This window comes from Lates calcarifer, linkage group LG6 (assembly GCF_001640805.2).
Source record: "Lates calcarifer isolate ASB-BC8 linkage group LG6, TLL_Latcal_v3, whole genome shotgun sequence".
Taxonomy (NCBI): domain Eukaryota; kingdom Metazoa; phylum Chordata; class Actinopteri; family Centropomidae; genus Lates; species Lates calcarifer.
This window is the reverse complement of record NC_066838.1, coordinates 9,394,388-9,410,574: the sequence shown is the minus strand read 5'-3', so window position 1 is coordinate 9,410,574 and position 16,187 is coordinate 9,394,388. Positions and strand designations below refer to the sequence as shown.

Sequence of the window (16,187 nt, the reverse complement as noted above, 5' to 3'; positions counted from 1 at the left end):
GATACCATGGAAGATTAGGAAGAGAGCTCATTTTGTTGCTCTGCACAGAACATTATGTTCTCACCAGCCAATACAGTCTGTATATGTACTGTAACAACACAGCTAACAATTGAGTACACTGTGCCATATCACAAAAAATGTCTATGACCCCATTATAGTTGAAATGTGATATTATTACCCCCAATCAATAACTGACTGTCTTAGATAAAGGTCATCTTAGGACATGGCACTCATGATGAACAATAAGCGCAATGTTCCTTCACAAATGTAAACACCAAGCATGATATTTGTATCATGAAATAATTCAGTTTTCACTGGGAGAATATTTAAAATGCTGTCAGTTCCACTTTCTTTAAATTGTTTCTTACATGATTATCCATCTTGAATTGTAATATATACACAAAAGCACAAATGGTGACACTGAATCCTGGTATAATACACTTAAAGTGTTCAGCACAATAAACTAGTTAAATGGTGTCGTTATCCTGAGAGCATTGAGAAACTCCACTTCCAGTAGCACAGAGCAGACAGACCCAGACTGAGTGCGAGACAACCCCACCATAGCCCCCCATCCATTGTCATGTTAATGCTCCGCTGGCACTGTTTATGAGCACTGGCTGATGTGTGAAGAACTCGGTGTTAATGGCCGAGCCCCATTCTTCCACACAAAGATGGGCTTTAGCATTGACCCCGGAAAGCCTCCCCACGAAGAGACCCCCCCAAAAAAAGAAAGAAAAAAAAAACAACCTTCTTCCTGCCTCCATAAGAACAGAGTCTACATCTGAAAGGATTCTTTTGTGCCAAGGGAACAAGGTCCAAGGCAGAAGAGGGAGAGCGTGGATGGGGGAGGGGCTCCGGTGGCTTGGATTTGTATGGATGGCTGGGACAAGAGGAGGTAACCATAAGTTCAGCGGAGGATTGCTTGGTACTGCAGTGAGTGCCTCTGAGGACTCTTGCCTCTCATTGTAAAGTGTTTCCCTACTCTGCACTACGGCAGTAAGGCTGAGATTGGTCATCGCCCATTATCACTTCCGAATCCAGTTATACATCTCTACACAATTGCTAAATGATAAATACCATCTATTTACAAGCTAAAGACAACATCCCTGTTTTCTCCAAGGTCAGACACACATGAAGAGGAGAAAATTACTGAAGAAAATCTACTAAAAACAAGACATATTACCCTGAGTACACAATGTTCTTAAGATACAAAGGTGAACTCAGAGCCGTTTACAACCCTATCAAATCAAATGAAAAGGGCCTGTTAAACTGCTACATATTTTAGATCTTTGTTACTCATTTGTAGTTGGTCTCACACTCCATGGTTATTATGAATATTGTAATAAACATATATTTTGTGAAACTAATTGACACTAGTTAAAATCCCTTGTTATGAGCTTAATGTCAGAATTAATTACATATTCATACAGCATATGCAAATAGTATGTACACTTTCACTATTTGGGTTTGAAAGAACAATATTAAAACTTTGAATACAGACAATGGAACAACCCAATATTTAAAAAAAATCTTCTTAAGAATGCCATTTAAAGGTACAAATGATCACCTCTGAAAGTTTATAAAAATGTAAAACAATTTATTGATAACAAATGATACACAGTGTGACTGATTTAGGAATGCTAACCAAATTCTTAAGGTTTTTTTTTTTATTTTTTTAAAAAGACAACTTTTCTTATTTCTCTTACTGTGACAAGATGTCTTCATTTGTATGAGAAAATACAACAACCGTGCTGTTCACAAAATGAATTTCAAACCCATATATTAAATTACATCCTGTCTTTATCAACACCTACAGGAGATGTGAGTCATCTTATTTGGGTTTGGATGTAGCTGTTAACCTGGGATTAGGCATACAAAACTCAGAAAATGGCCGAAATGATGTACTGCTGAACTTTATCATGTCCTTCAGTGTGTACTGTAGGAGAAAGAATCCATACAAGGAAAATAGGTGGACTGATATTTTCAGAGAAGTATCAGGCAACAATTAGCTTCATGTGTACAGAGGTTGTGTAGTTTTTACATCAGTGTTGTGAGCAAGATGATCACATCTCTCCACACTGTGCGATGATGATGGGGAGTTTGGGCTTGTTGTTGGGTCCCGTAGGAACATTCTGTTGGGAGGAAGGAGCACAAATTTAGAAAAAAGCTCAACTTTAAAATAAATGTGTGAACATCACACCTAACTACATTTACTGCAAGTGTCAATGGTTGGATGCCTGCTTTGCAGTATTTCTGGCTCAAGTTTTAAATATCACTGTGGAGATAATAATGTTCAGGACAGTGAAGCCAGTCACACATGATGAACGATAGAGGACATGTAACAAATCAGTACACTGCTGTATGAAGAAGAAAAGGCCCTTTAACTTTAAACACATTGTGCAAGAGCTGATGCTTTCAGACCATATTTATATGCTGTGTTTAAGCTTGAAAACATTTTCTTATTTTTCACTATTTTCACTTTGTGGGCTCCCTCCCCTCCCTCTCCCTCCTCTCTGTTTTGCTTTGTATTATTTGTCAATCTACATATCAGTTTAAAATGTATTTCTTGATTTATTCCTGCCAAAAGAGGAGGATAAATGTAAATAATTGAAACTATCAAAATTATATTTTATTAAAATTATATATTATTATATATATATATATTGATATTAATATAAATTAATATTCAGATGAGTTTTTACCTCAATTTTTCTCATGATCAGCAAACCATCGACCACTTTTCCTGAAACAGTCGTGAACGGGACAGTTAAAATCTGACACATAAACAAATTTTAAAAACAGCTCTAAATGAATATGAATGCACATTTAATGTTGTAGATTTACTCACCAAAAACAACATGCTTCCCGTCTAACCAGTCACATTTTGTACAGGTGATGAAAAACTGACAGCCATTTGTCCCTGGACCACTGTTTGCCTGAGAAGTATTTGGGAAGATAAAGGACTTAAATGACTGAGAAATAATGGCAGCTTTAAACATATTTAGGTTAGGGTTAATTCACTCTGAATCTATTAAACAAATCCTATTGTCCACAGAGGTTGGGGACAGTCCATATTGAATGGATTAATCAACTCTTAACGAACCTTTTTAGTTTGTACAATAAAATACAGGGCATTATTCATTTACTTTGACTTCAACCCCCTTGATTTGGTTGAAGTCAAGGTAAACAGACTCTTTCCTGATTCAGAAGTGTCGCTAACATCAGTGGTTTGATCTACAGACATACCATAGACAGAAGACCAGGCGCAGAGTGCCTCACTTTGAAGTTCTCATCTGCAAATGGACCTCTGTAGATGCTGCAGATACCAGTTCCATCACCCTTCACAAAAGACAAACAGCACATACAGTAAGATGGGGTTCACAACGGAGAGAGAGCTATACATTCAATGTGTTTAAGTGCTGTAATTCATCACATGTCCCCCAGATGGAGTGTTTTCTCCCTGCTCAGTTCAGAGTTACACTGCAATTAGTCCAACATCATGGTGACATTTATTTAATGTAATGAAAACAAAAAGCTGCCGTGAGTTATGATGGCTCAGCTCCTACAGTGACAGTCCATCCACTGAAGCAACCTACATACCTCAGTTTAAAAAACAGTGCTGACTAGTTCACCAGCTTTTAAAGTATCACTTTTTTTGTTTGTTTGTTTATGGTAAAATCTTCTGCTCACATTCAGATCTGTCTTACCTCTATCTACCCCTCCAAAACATTAATCCTATCATAGATGATTGAATTTGCATTTACCTATTTTAACCACTCACATGAGCTTTAGCACTCACAGCAAGCAGAAATGTATTGTTTCTTCTGCTTAGAAGAAAAGATTCTACTTTTACTCTGTAACTCTCTACTTGTTTGTGACATGAGAATAAGAACATTTGTTGCTCTGGTGTAAGATATGTGGATGTTCTACAAGTTCCCATAGTTAACTGTGGCCTTATTCCAAGCCATACATGCAAACACAGACAGACAGACAGACACAAAACATTAAACAATGATTATTTACTGTTTTCCTACAGATGCAACAAGAACACTAACACTAATCAGATGAGGTGTGCGTGAACTTACATTTACAAAGTCCCCTCCTTGTATCATAAAGTCTTTGATCACCCTGTCAAGGAACAATTGAAAACATGTCAGTAATCTCAGTTTTGCTGAAATAAAAGCTCACCTTTGGAGGGAAAGAAGATGTAACCAAGCAGTCTGAGACACGTTGATACAACGCCCATAAAAAAGTATTCACCCTTTTCTGTTGATCTGTGTCCAACAAGGACACTTTAAATTTACTTTGATCACGTTCTAAAACAGTGACATATGAAAACTTGATGGTGAATACTTTTTGCAGACACCATGGTTCCTGTTAAACACTGCCAGATATAATCACTGTTTAATCAGTGTTTATCACATTTATTTCAATATGTGTATTCTAGTCCGTGCATATGCATTATTAAACAAAAAACAGATACTATTATGCCCATGACAATGTTATTTAATATGATTGTAGGAAATCTGGGACCAACAATGGTCTGTATTATTTCATTGGTTTAATAATTGCAGTGAGGATTCTCCTCTCCAATGTGGCATTAAGTGCCCACCCTGCGTATTATTACAATTACTTTCATTTAAAAAGAACAAAAATGACAAAAGGTTGAAAACCTTTACTAAATGTTCTGTTTTAGAAACAAACTTCCAATTAGTAATTTTGCCTCCACAACAATAAAAATAAAGAGAAAAGCTGTTCCACAAGGCAATTAGCCATCAGAGGTTGTAGGTTTCTAGCTGAATTGAAATAGTTAATAAATAAAATAATAATAACAACAACAATAACAATAATAATAATAATAATAATTCAAAAAGTATTAAAAGCTATTAACAATCCAAATCCAATGTCCAACATCTCAGTACCACATGAGCTACACAAATCAAACTGCCAAACTGTCAAATTCTCCAAACTACCTGTGGAATGTGCAGCCTTTGTAACCAATGGGGACTCCATCCTTCCTGTGAGACAGATGTTTGAGACCAAACAAAATGAAGTTAGCAGTAAAGGCAAAACACTGTATCACCTCTCACAAAGCAGGCTTTTCCATGTACAGTACAACAACATGAATATGACAGTAAGTCATTATTTAAACAGGAATTAATACATGCTGCAAACCAAGATTAACTTTGGGCTGGCAGCTGTTCAGCCATCATCAAAAGGAACCTGTTATAATATAGCTGGCTGAGGTGTTCATGGAGACACCATTATATTTCACAGTGTGTGTGCAACAACTATCATCTTTGCATTTTGGAACAGCACAAGGGAAGAATGCTGGTCGCATTAAGAGCACCTAGTGCTGTTAAATGGCTTCATATTGGTTTGTGTTTGACGAGCATTCAGAGCATTTATCAGCCTGGGTGCAGATCCACAGCCATGTTTAATAGATGGCAGCACACACTGTGGGTTTAAATGCTTCCTTTGGCTTTCTCCAAATAAACCCATTCAGATGCAGAAATAATAGAGAAACAGCTCATTACAGTGTTTGTTTTCTTTATTCTGTTCAGTGTTTAGATTCAGAGTTTGTGCTTCTAACAGCAGGTTATGACTCAGTGCATACTGGATTACAAGGTCACAGTCACAAGTGTAATATAAAACCTAGTTTAGCTATATATTATAAATCAGTTTGAAAGAATCTACAGAGAAGAGGCCTGAGTAGAGCACATAATTTTTATTACTCTACGTATGCACTTAAATTTTATAGACATTCGACTTATCTGCATGTTATTTTTTAATTTGAATTTTGGCTACAACTTTTTTTATGTGTATGTATCACACATATTCATAATAGTTTGTCATAAAGAAAGCAAGAAATACTTACTACATAATAAAGACCCTTATAATAATTCCTGCATTTATTTACAGCATATCCCTGGTCTTATCTAATGCTTGGAAAGTATTTCCTGTGTTTCTACAACTTCTACCTCTGTCACATGAACTCATACGTAGCTGGACAAATAACCTTAGAGTTAACCGAGGCAGTTAATAACCAGCTTTGTGATAGCAGTTATTCAGGATGGTTGACATTAGGCTCGGCGAAGCCAGATAGTCTGCAGCCATGGCTGGATTGGGAAATCCTGGGTGGATTTACTGAGTTGATAACCACCAGCCTAAGACCACTTAGCAAGACCGCAGTTGTTGGGTTTAGTGAAGTCAGATAACGAAAAGATATCCAGGGTATACTGAACTTTACAGACTTTAGTACAGGTCTCTGACAAACCCTCTGTGTTTATCAGACTTCTCTTTATACCTTAATCTGATAAAGAGAAATGGGCATCTTATTTTCATATTCAAATATCAGGTTGGCGCCAAACACTGGGACCTATCAGGTTATTTAAGTATACAACTAAAGTACAGTGTATGAATGTGTGCCCAATTTATTGTGCAGAGTGGGGAAGCAGTGTTTTTGTACCATCAAAGCATATAACCCTTCACTGCCTTACCTGAACTCTCCAGTGCAGAACTGCCTGTAAGAGATGACGAAAATCTTTTTTAAATCAGAAATAGTCCAATCCACATGAACACATGTACAGTGAATGTGATGCAGTAACCTGAGCATCCTGTGATGCAGATTCTCTCCTTACCGGAAATTCTCCGCTGTCTTTGGAACCACATCAGCAAACAGCTCGACCTTCATTCGTCCAACATCCTGACAAACACACAAAACAAGAGATATCCAATGAGGACAGAAACATACACAAGTAAAAAGATGGGACAACAGACTAGATGAATGGAAACTGCTCATTCATGCTCCTGGAAGCTATTCTATTACAGCGACAGCCTCATCTGGACTAACCAGTTACACTCCGACTTGGGCAACAGGATCTAGCTGGAGGATATGTTCTGAATAACTGGTGTAGGAATTCTCACCCGCCTTTCTTCTGCTTCTGACCTAAGCACAATAACACCTTAGTTTATTCCTTTTACAAATTTCAGTTTCATGTTGCCTTTGCTGACGACATTAAATCAATTCATCCATACAAGCTACTTTCTGATTCCATTTTCCAGTGGTCAAAGCATACATAATAGAAATATGGAAATATGACAATGCCACAATCTTGATGCAAAACATAATTGCACATGAAATCCTCTTTGAGCTTTGTGTTTATGAGTATGTGTATGCATGCATTCAGCAGCAGGTCTCCCACAACCCAGAGGGGCATGCAAATGCACAATTGTTACAACAATGTCTGTGTGAAAACAAACAATGAGCTGGTGTTAAAAAAAAAAAAAAAAAAAAAAAAAGAAGAGTGGTTTGTCCTCATGACATCACTGCACAACCGGCCCTTCACACCACACGAACAACTCACTGTGAAACAAGCAGCCATTAGATCTCCTGTCTTTGCTACTTAGACAATGCAGTATATTTGTGTCAACCCAGTGATGAAATGAAACACAGAAGCTGAGTGTGCTGACACGGAACAAATGCCAAACACTGAACATTTCATCTGCTGTTTTCTCTGGATGGAGAGTGATGTTTACTGAAGTAAAGAGCCTAACAGGTAAGGCGACTTATGTCATAAAAATGATATAGTATCTTATCAGTGTCTTCATTTTAGAATTATGAGGAATTTATACAGTTGTACTGCTTTTTAAAGAAGATGAGAAAAGAAATGATTCAGACACAAAGCCAGTGGTTTCACTTAACACTCATCTAATCGAGTACAAAGTTCAGGCACTGCCACATCTACCACACCCACACTGACTCCTCCTATACCTAGAAGTGTGTGGACCTTTACGTGTTTATGACCTATATTTACAACAAGAGCAAACAAGTCAAGCAAACAACCTGTGACAAACTGTGAAACAAAATTAAATAGTCAACACCCCTTCTTATCGGATTGATTTTTGTAAGGTTTATGGTGTAAAAATATCAAATGTCATGTCATGCAATACAAAAATGACATGCTTTAACACAATCACTCCACATGCTTTTCAACTTTTATCCTAAAGCTAATAATTAACAATACAGCAGCCAGAGTTAAAATGTAGCTGCTCCTAGATTCCTTGTTTGAACAAAACCAGTCGCAGGGTGTGGTTTCAACTCACAAGCAATGCATAAGGATCTGAGTTTCATCTGGGTTACCTATCACAGGGAACGCAAATTAACACAACAAGAGGAAGCCACCTCTGGGGCATATGGGAGGAAAAACAAGCAGGTTTCCTTGAAGACAACACAGGTGTGGCCTATCAGCTGTTGGCATTCACAATGGAAAGGTGGAGCCATCAAGAGCTTATAGGACAACTACACCTAACAGTCATAAACCTGCACAGATGAGTCTCTGTGACAGTGTGCAACATTACTGGAGAAGAGTTAAGCATCTGGATCTCTACTGAGTTTCACTGGACAACAGTAACCCTGAGCAGACAGGTATAGGCAGCATCACGTGGTGTTTTACTTTCGTTGTTGTTGAGTAAATGCTGCATGCTTCAAGTGACAGAACATGCTTTACCTGACATTAATGTTACAAGTCATGTGGAAATTCAGGATGGTGTGGGTGCTGCTGTAGTGTATACCATTGATTAAACAATGTAAAACTGGCATGGTGTTTCAAAGCTGCAATGATAAAAGTCAACTTAAATGTCTTTTGCAAGAAAAAAAAAATCTTTACAAAAAATGAATGACACTGGAATCAGCAGCATTTTAAATATACCTTCAAGAAGTTTGCTGAGGTAGGTTGTGATGCCTTTTTCTCTTAGGCAGAAAAGTGTAGTCAAAGTCAGAGTGTACAATAATTACCATTAGGTAATTACCATATACCAGGAAAAGACAGATGTTGTACGACTTAGAGGGAAAAATGCAAATACTGTTTCTGGTGTATAGATTTGAAAGGGAGGACGAGAGCAGGTATCAAGATTTTCTACATTTATCACTTGTTGAAGTAATGAAGGAGTCTGTAGTGCAAAGGTTTTCCAGACTGTATTTTGTAGCAGAAGTGGGTCATCTCACCTGAAACAAAACCCACTGCTAACATCATTAAAAAATGAATACGCCCTTAGAAAATATAATATTAAAAATGCAAAAATATTTCTAATTAGCAGAAGTGTTGTTATTAAAGCTGTCATCTACAAACTAAATTGACAAGATGCATCTGGTTGACTTCCAACCTTGGCAAAACAATTTCTCAGATGAAACCCTGGTACCTAATCAACCATGCCTGTACAACCATCCAAAGAGTGTTGCACCTGCATCTACGTGTAATTTCTTGTAAATTCTAGCCAATGTTCCTAATCAATATTATCTTGTTTTTCACAGCTTTTCCAGGAGCATCTTGATACTAAACTGAGTGTTGTTGCAACAACTTCATCACACCTTCAAAATGCTGGCCATAGTAGAGCAATGGGTGGAGAGCTCTGGCTGTCACACCGACAACACAGAGAAGTATCTCTTCCTTATGGTTTTCAAGTTGGGACTGGATGCAGCCATCTTTTACCTTTGCTGCTGGAAGCTGCGTACATCCTTTTTAAACATGTGCAGCCTGTCCATTATCCTGGCTGACTTGGTGATGGTATCTTGTACGGCAGCTGTGTGGTTTCTTGGGGGTGAAAGGTCTCCTGTGTCATCCTGTTTCATTTTGGCTCATAGCTCTGCAATATTTGGAGCACTGCCACTGCCCATGATTTGCCTGGGTTTATTTGATTACTGTATAGAAGATACCTGCATTGGCAACAAGAGCGCCCTCTGCAAATTCCTCAGGAACGTGGTCTTGACATTGCTAGTGTGGACGCAAGCTGTTATCTACTCCTTTGTTTCTGTGAAAGCTGAGGTGACTGTACTGGATTATGCGAGAGGGATAAAGGCTGCGGTGTGTGTGGTAGAGGAATCTTCACTGATTATCTACTTCATTTTGGGGCTTTTCACCACAGTAATTTTTGCAATGCTGCCCTTTTGGTCCAGAATACCCCAGTGGGTGAGAGAGGCAGACAGGTTATCAGAATTGAGGGAAGAACGAGAGAATCAGAGGAGCGACTTGTTCACATCGTGCCCCCCCACAGAGACAAAAAACAGTAAGGAGCGTTATCCAGAGGAGACCATCGAGTCACGACCACCTCTGTGGTTCAGCCTGACTCTGGGCTTTACTATATTTTGGATGCCTTATCTCGCTGTGTCTGTGGCTTGTCTGGTCTTTGGCTACGGAGTACCTGCCTACATCACTGTCAACCTTCTGTGGTTGGAGTGCACCAACAGTTTACTGGTGGGTGTGGTGTTCTGGATAAAGGGCAGATCACTGGGGCCATACAGCCATCTACCAGAAAATGTATGCTTATGGCGCATTTACTGGTATTTGAGCAAAGGAACACAGCAGCAGCAGCTCCCTGTGGCTGTGTTTAACCCTTCAAAAGACAAGAGAAACACCCTTCTCTATGTGTGATATAAAGAAGCTCACACCACAGACTTCATGAGAATGAGCCAGCCTTTGTAGACAGTTCACCTATGTGAATGCTGTGACTGTCAAACAGCTCGGACACAGACATGCTGCATCTCTAGCGTCTAGCACAAGTTCCCTGGAGCAAAGACTTAGAAAAAGACTTGCAAAAATGTTGCAGTTGACGAGAGATTTTGACTGGACTTCTGAATATAATTCTTTGAAGAGCTGAGCAGCAAAGTATTGTGTATTGTGTCTTTACAGAAATTATCAGGAATTTTATATTTTCTAGATTCCTTTGTAAATGTTTGTCATATCTATATACAATTCCTTTTGATAATCCTAAACAGATGTAGCTTTCAAAAGGCTTTTTTTTTAAATAAAAAATTGTTCACATGGCAAATTTCTATGTCTACTGTTTTCTTAATGCTCTTCTCATTAGATTTAAGTGGGTGGGCCACAGTTTGGAAAAGATTACAACAGGTATGCCAATCGAAATCTGATGACAAAAAGTTATTTGCTCAAGTTGCATGAGTAAACCACACCCACACAGTCCCGATAAAGCTTTTCTAAGAACTTTAACTTTGCATATTTCCCTCTCCTAGTAATGACTATTCAATGGTACATACAAAAGCTTTTCCAGTTAGGAGTTTTAAAAGAACTGTCAATATGCAAGTGATAGCAAGTCCCAGTCCTGTGCTTCAGGGTTTTGTTGTGGGCTGACTAACTGGACCACAGACTACCTTTAAAGGGAAACTTAATCCACAAGGGACACACCAGAACCAAGAAGTCCCATAAATCGTCACAAAGCCTGTGTCACTCACAGAAAACACCAAGTGTTCAATGAAGGTAGCTTACTTTAGGCAACACTAAATGTATCCTACTTGACACAAGTTATTGATCACTACTGTGTTTTTAAATGCACAAGGTAAAAAGGGTAAAACATTTCCAATGCAGAGGCTTGGTTATTATACCTCAATAAGTCTCTCTTTTTCCACTGTGAGCACTATGACACCCAAGAGGAAGACAATCACTAAACAAGCAAAGAAATCAAGGTAAAATCACAGAGGAGGAGGTGAACCTGAAAAATATTGCTGCTTTCATTATACCAGCATAAACTGTGGAAAACAGGACAGCAGCCATAGTAATGTGTGGGTTTTCAGGCAACATTTTTTTCATTACCAGTTAATCTGATTGCAAAAGCTGCAAAATGTAGAGAAACATACTGTACATTTATAATTTCAACAACAGTCATTGACTGAACTTATTCTAAACTGAGACTGTTGAAATGATTCATGTCGAGACTGATACTTACATAAAAACACAGTTGAATGACAAGTTTTTTGGGGAAATATAGATAGATTTAAAAAGAGCTGGTAAGTACTTTAAAATAAATAACTTACACACTAAATGTACTGAAATATCAAGCCAAACAAACTGCTTTCAAACTACCATTCACTGAGAGGTATGTGCAGTATCTTGCCATGTATGTACTACATGTGTATTTGGAAACTACTGTCAGTGAATGCCTACGTCTCTAATACAGAGATTAAGTGTATTTATTTTTCTCTCCAACAGCACCACCTGCTTTTCCCTGTAGTATTTTCTACTGCCAGTTACACTGAATCTGATTGGGATGTACTGAATTTTAAGCAATAATGACTATGTATAACTATAAAAATAAATCTTTATTTATTTATTTATTTGGTTTTGTTTCTGTTTTTACAATTACATTTTTGCTCACGTATTAATTGAGTTAACTGACTGGCCTCCAGGAAAATGTTTAATACATTTTAAATTAGTACACAAAGTAATGTATTAGCACATAAACATAATAAACATATTTTTATTATTCCCCAATGTTAAACAGCAGGGCCTGTTCCTACAGCAACATGTACTTAAAACCTTTAGTTAAGTTCACATTTCATGGTGTATGGAGTTATATCTCCCATTTCCAGTCACGTTTTTCCGTGTAGCTCCGTGGGGTTCTGGTTATGAACTGTCAGGTCAGCTCTGAGTTCAGTATTTTCTTATTTGCAATAAACAAATATCTTATGGCGAAATAATGATGTTCAGAATTCAAAACTTCAACACCTACACCTCCCGTTTTAACACTTAGACCGTAATCACGCTACAAGACGCTCACCACAACATAAACCGCTGAGAGAAAAGTTAATCCTGTAAAGTTAAATACCAAAGGAAGCAGTTTAAACATTACCAACGTAGCTCACTATATCACAACTTGTAACCAGAACGAGACATTGTGGAGACGCTAGTGAGATGTGGAAACGTTAACTCAACGTTAGCTGTGAGCTAAAGTCATTGTTAGCTAGGCTCATTCTTCTACTCACCTGCCCTCCGATGGTAATGTCGAAGAAAACAATGGGGTTGTTGGGATTTGTTGCTTGAACAGACATTGTGACAACTTCCTCACCTTTTAAAACTAAAGAAATGATACTGCTTTATTACACGCCGGTAATTTGAACATCCAACATTTGCGCTGGTTAGAACTACGGTGGCTCATGAGGGACATGCTACGGTTCGTCGCTGGGGACAAAACAATGCAGTCGCGAAAGACGCTAGAATAACAGCTTGGGTAATAATACAAGGGTACCAGCAGGTGGTGTCCCAACTTTATGATTTAGATGTGTAACAAAATATAACAAGAAACCAAAATGTGCCGTTATTGTCAGGTAACTTCGTGAGTACTTGTGAAGCCACTAACTTTTCATTGTATTGATTTCTTTCTTTTTATTTTTGTTTTGTTTTTGTTTTGCAGAGAAATACCTACCACCTAGGCCCCAGACAGAAACATGTATTCAGGACAGGTACACAACAGCATACCGTAATCAGCAAATAATATAAATTTGGCTTTACATTATGAGCTTTCTGTGTAGCTTTTTCCTTTTTTTCCCCTTTTTTTAATCTTAAAGCCTTTCCGATTATCCTCTCTGATTAGTGACCAACGTTTACTTTGAGCACATTTTAAAGGAAACACTTTTTACTTGTTTTGAACATGATATAAATCCTTTCGCTACAGCATCCTCTACATGCACAGAGTATTAGTTGCAAAAACTTAACCCAGATGGAACATCTTAGACAGACATCAAGGTTTCTGATAAGGGTTTTATTTTCACAATAAAATGTTATGTTACAATTTAACATAACGCAAAGGTGGATCCACAAAAAATAACAAATTGCAAAGTGACTACAAAGATTTGTCAAAGCTGTACTAAAGCACTGTGATCCAAAAAAACATATTACAATAAAGGTTTTAACAGACTAGTGTGTCAGCAGGGAGATAAACCTAGCAAAAGCAAAAAGCCTCCAAGAAAAACAGTTCTATGTGAAGTAATATGGTTTCTTGACATTGACGCCATATTCTGAGAGGGCAGGAGTCAGGTCCTCCATAGTCAGAGTGTACTTCTTATCCTGTATATGAAGAAGACAAAAGTGTCACAATATTTTAACAACACTCCTCTTTTTACACACACAGCACTGTCAAAATATTGTATAGAGGTATTATTTAACACTGACCTTTGTCTTGCTCCTTGAGCTTCCTGAGGCAGTGCCCTTCATTTTACAATACTGCAGTGCATCATTGGCAATGTCTGAGATAAACTTCTGAGAAGCAAGGGAAATCAGACGAATTCTGTAGAATGAAAATGAAAATTATTACTGTGATTTTGCCTGTCTGCTCACAGCCAGACTGTGTCTTTCAATCACAGGGAAAAGGCAAAAGAAAGACAGACAGACAAGAAATCATAACACAAAGAGGACTATAAATGGCCTACTGGGCTAAAGGTCATGTAATTAATGATCATACATGTCAATGACAGGGAATATAGGAAATTAGTAGCAGTACTAATGTACACTACACATATACCAGTATAAAGATTTACAGGCATGGCTGTCATGGTTCAAGTGAGTTTTTCTTTGTTTAAAAGTTTATATTAGTATTATTTACTCAGGAATTACCATTATCATTCAAACAACACAGCCAGTCATTAAGAGTGGTAATTACAACTTTTTGTCAAGCTACTTTAACGCATGAAGCAGATCTTATTTCCCAAATCATTGTAAACACTGGAAAACATATTAAACAGGTTTCAGATGTAATTTGAAATAGTTCTTCTGTCCATAAGACTTTATTTAACTCCCCTTGTGCCAGTTTTGCTACGAGTAATGTTGTTTGGTTCCACGGCCTATTGGGCAGACGCACTCACACTGAAACATGCAGATTTAAGACTTACATTCTTGGATCAGAAGCCTCAAAGCCAGCCCGGTTGAGGTAGTACCCTGTAACTGCATCAGGAATCTGAAAACGAAAACAAACAGCTGACTTGTGGTCAAGATTCACACAGCTGACTTTCATTGCTACAGATGAAGAACATTATTACTGTGTCTACCATTCAGTGAACAAACTGCATCCATCTGCACATTTACTATAAACAGTTTCCTGAGTGAATTCCACCATATCTGATGGGTATCAGCTACTGTGGTTAATAAGGTAGACAAGCTTGCCAGATGTTACCAGCATTAATCACTATTTAGCTGCTAATATCACAAACATAAGCAGTGCTTTGAGTTTCTGGCCTTACTGACAGTGTGTCCTTATGTGTGAATGCAGCAGAGGAAGGTGACTGACAACACTTGACTTACTGTGGGAGTGTACTCTTCCAGCTGCATGAGGAAATCTGCCAGGGGCGTGGTGGAGACAGCAGGTTTAACGTCTCCATTGGTGATGCCACCAGGCACATAGACGCCGTTTGAGACAGATGTGTCTGCTGATGGTGTCACCATGGCCGCTGATGTGGAAGCTGTGACAGAAGTTATTGTGATGAGTAAGAATCAGAATAAGACTTTATTGCCAAAGAAGTTTGCACATACAAGGAACTTGTCTTGGTATGTCGGTGCTAAAGAGCAGTGATAGTAAACAAAGACAGATATATCAAATCGAAGAAACAAAAATGCATACCTATCTGCAACATGTCCCAAATAATAATAGACTGCAATGTCTAAAACTAAGTCCAAACCCTGAAAACAGGTATTGCACAATATTTCAGGTCCACACATGAGGATGCATGAAAAATGCATGATTACGTACACTTAGTTGCCAGTTTGTTCAGTACACAGAGCTAACATTACTAGACTGCATTGGCTTTAGCCAGGTAGACTAACAACTGAGGGGATATTGTGACAGACAGACAAATAATTCATCTTCACTAGAAATAAAGCACTAGCTACAATGCCTTGAACTAAGCTAAGGCTATGACATTAGCCAAAGTTACATAAATAACGTTACCACTACTCGTGACGGGAGGGATGCTGCTGACGTTAGTTGTTGCATTATCATTTGCGATACAGTTACTTGAAGTTGAAGACGTCGTAGATGGCACTCCAGTTGTGACCGACTGATTAACGTTGTCGATATTCATGTTGATGTTAATGTTAGCTAACGCGCTAACCTTAGCTAGCTAGCACAGAGAAACGTCCAAATACGCCAAAAGCGGCTCCGTGCTGTATAGCTCTAAGACTAGGCCTCTACAGAGTACTGAGTTATGAGGTGAACCTTCTTTTGAAAGTCGGAGGATATTACAATTACAGAATCAATCGTTAGCTAGCGACAGATATGTTTTGAAGCTACCGTGCTACAGAGAGCTGAGCTCACGCTGCAGAGCTGGTCATGTGACCCTAACTGTCTGTACTGATCGGATCTGACGAAAATGGCCGAAGATCTCTTTAGTGTCTCGATATTTACGT

General features: G+C 38.2%; 3 protein-coding genes across 4 annotated transcripts; 1 reads left to right on the top strand and 2 right to left on the bottom strand.

Annotated features, from left to right (window-relative positions):
- Window positions 1-1,576: 1,576 nt before the first annotated feature.
- Window positions 1,577-12,969, bottom strand: ppih (peptidylprolyl isomerase H (cyclophilin H)). Its single transcript, XM_018688951.2, has 9 exons — window positions 12,776-12,969; window positions 6,642-6,706; window positions 6,501-6,524; window positions 4,974-5,018; window positions 4,086-4,128; window positions 3,247-3,339; window positions 2,849-2,936; window positions 2,703-2,743; window positions 1,577-2,132 (listed from the first exon to the last, which is right to left on the bottom strand). Exons 1-9 carry the CDS (start codon window positions 12,839-12,841, stop codon window positions 2,064-2,066), a joined length of 534 nt encoding a protein of 177 aa, XP_018544467.1. The 5' UTR covers window positions 12,842-12,969; the 3' UTR covers window positions 1,577-2,063.
- si:dkeyp-100a1.6 (probable G-protein coupled receptor 160) lies at window positions 7,306-11,521 on the top strand. Of its 2 annotated transcripts, none has more exons than XM_051071153.1 (2): window positions 7,306-7,559; window positions 9,314-11,521. In XM_051071153.1, the coding sequence occupies exon 2, from the start codon at window positions 9,378-9,380 to the stop codon at window positions 10,428-10,430; it is 1,053 nt and encodes a 350-aa protein (XP_050927110.1). In that variant the 5' UTR covers window positions 7,306-7,559; window positions 9,314-9,377; the 3' UTR covers window positions 10,431-11,521. The 2 variants fall into 2 exon arrangements, with proteins under 2 accessions (XP_050927110.1, XP_050927109.1); XM_051071152.1 differs by lacking the exon at window positions 7,306-7,559 and adding an exon at window positions 7,613-8,428.
- Window positions 12,970-13,530: 561 nt separating the features above from the next.
- Window positions 13,531-16,141, bottom strand: taf10 (TAF10 RNA polymerase II, TATA box binding protein (TBP)-associated factor). The gene is made up of 5 exons (XM_018688950.2): window positions 15,730-16,141; window positions 15,087-15,244; window positions 14,678-14,742; window positions 13,962-14,076; window positions 13,531-13,856 (listed from the first exon to the last, which is right to left on the bottom strand). Exons 1-5 carry the CDS (start codon window positions 15,860-15,862, stop codon window positions 13,767-13,769), a joined length of 561 nt encoding a protein of 186 aa, XP_018544466.1. The 5' UTR covers window positions 15,863-16,141; the 3' UTR covers window positions 13,531-13,766.
- Between the last annotated feature and the right edge of the window lie 46 nt (window positions 16,142-16,187).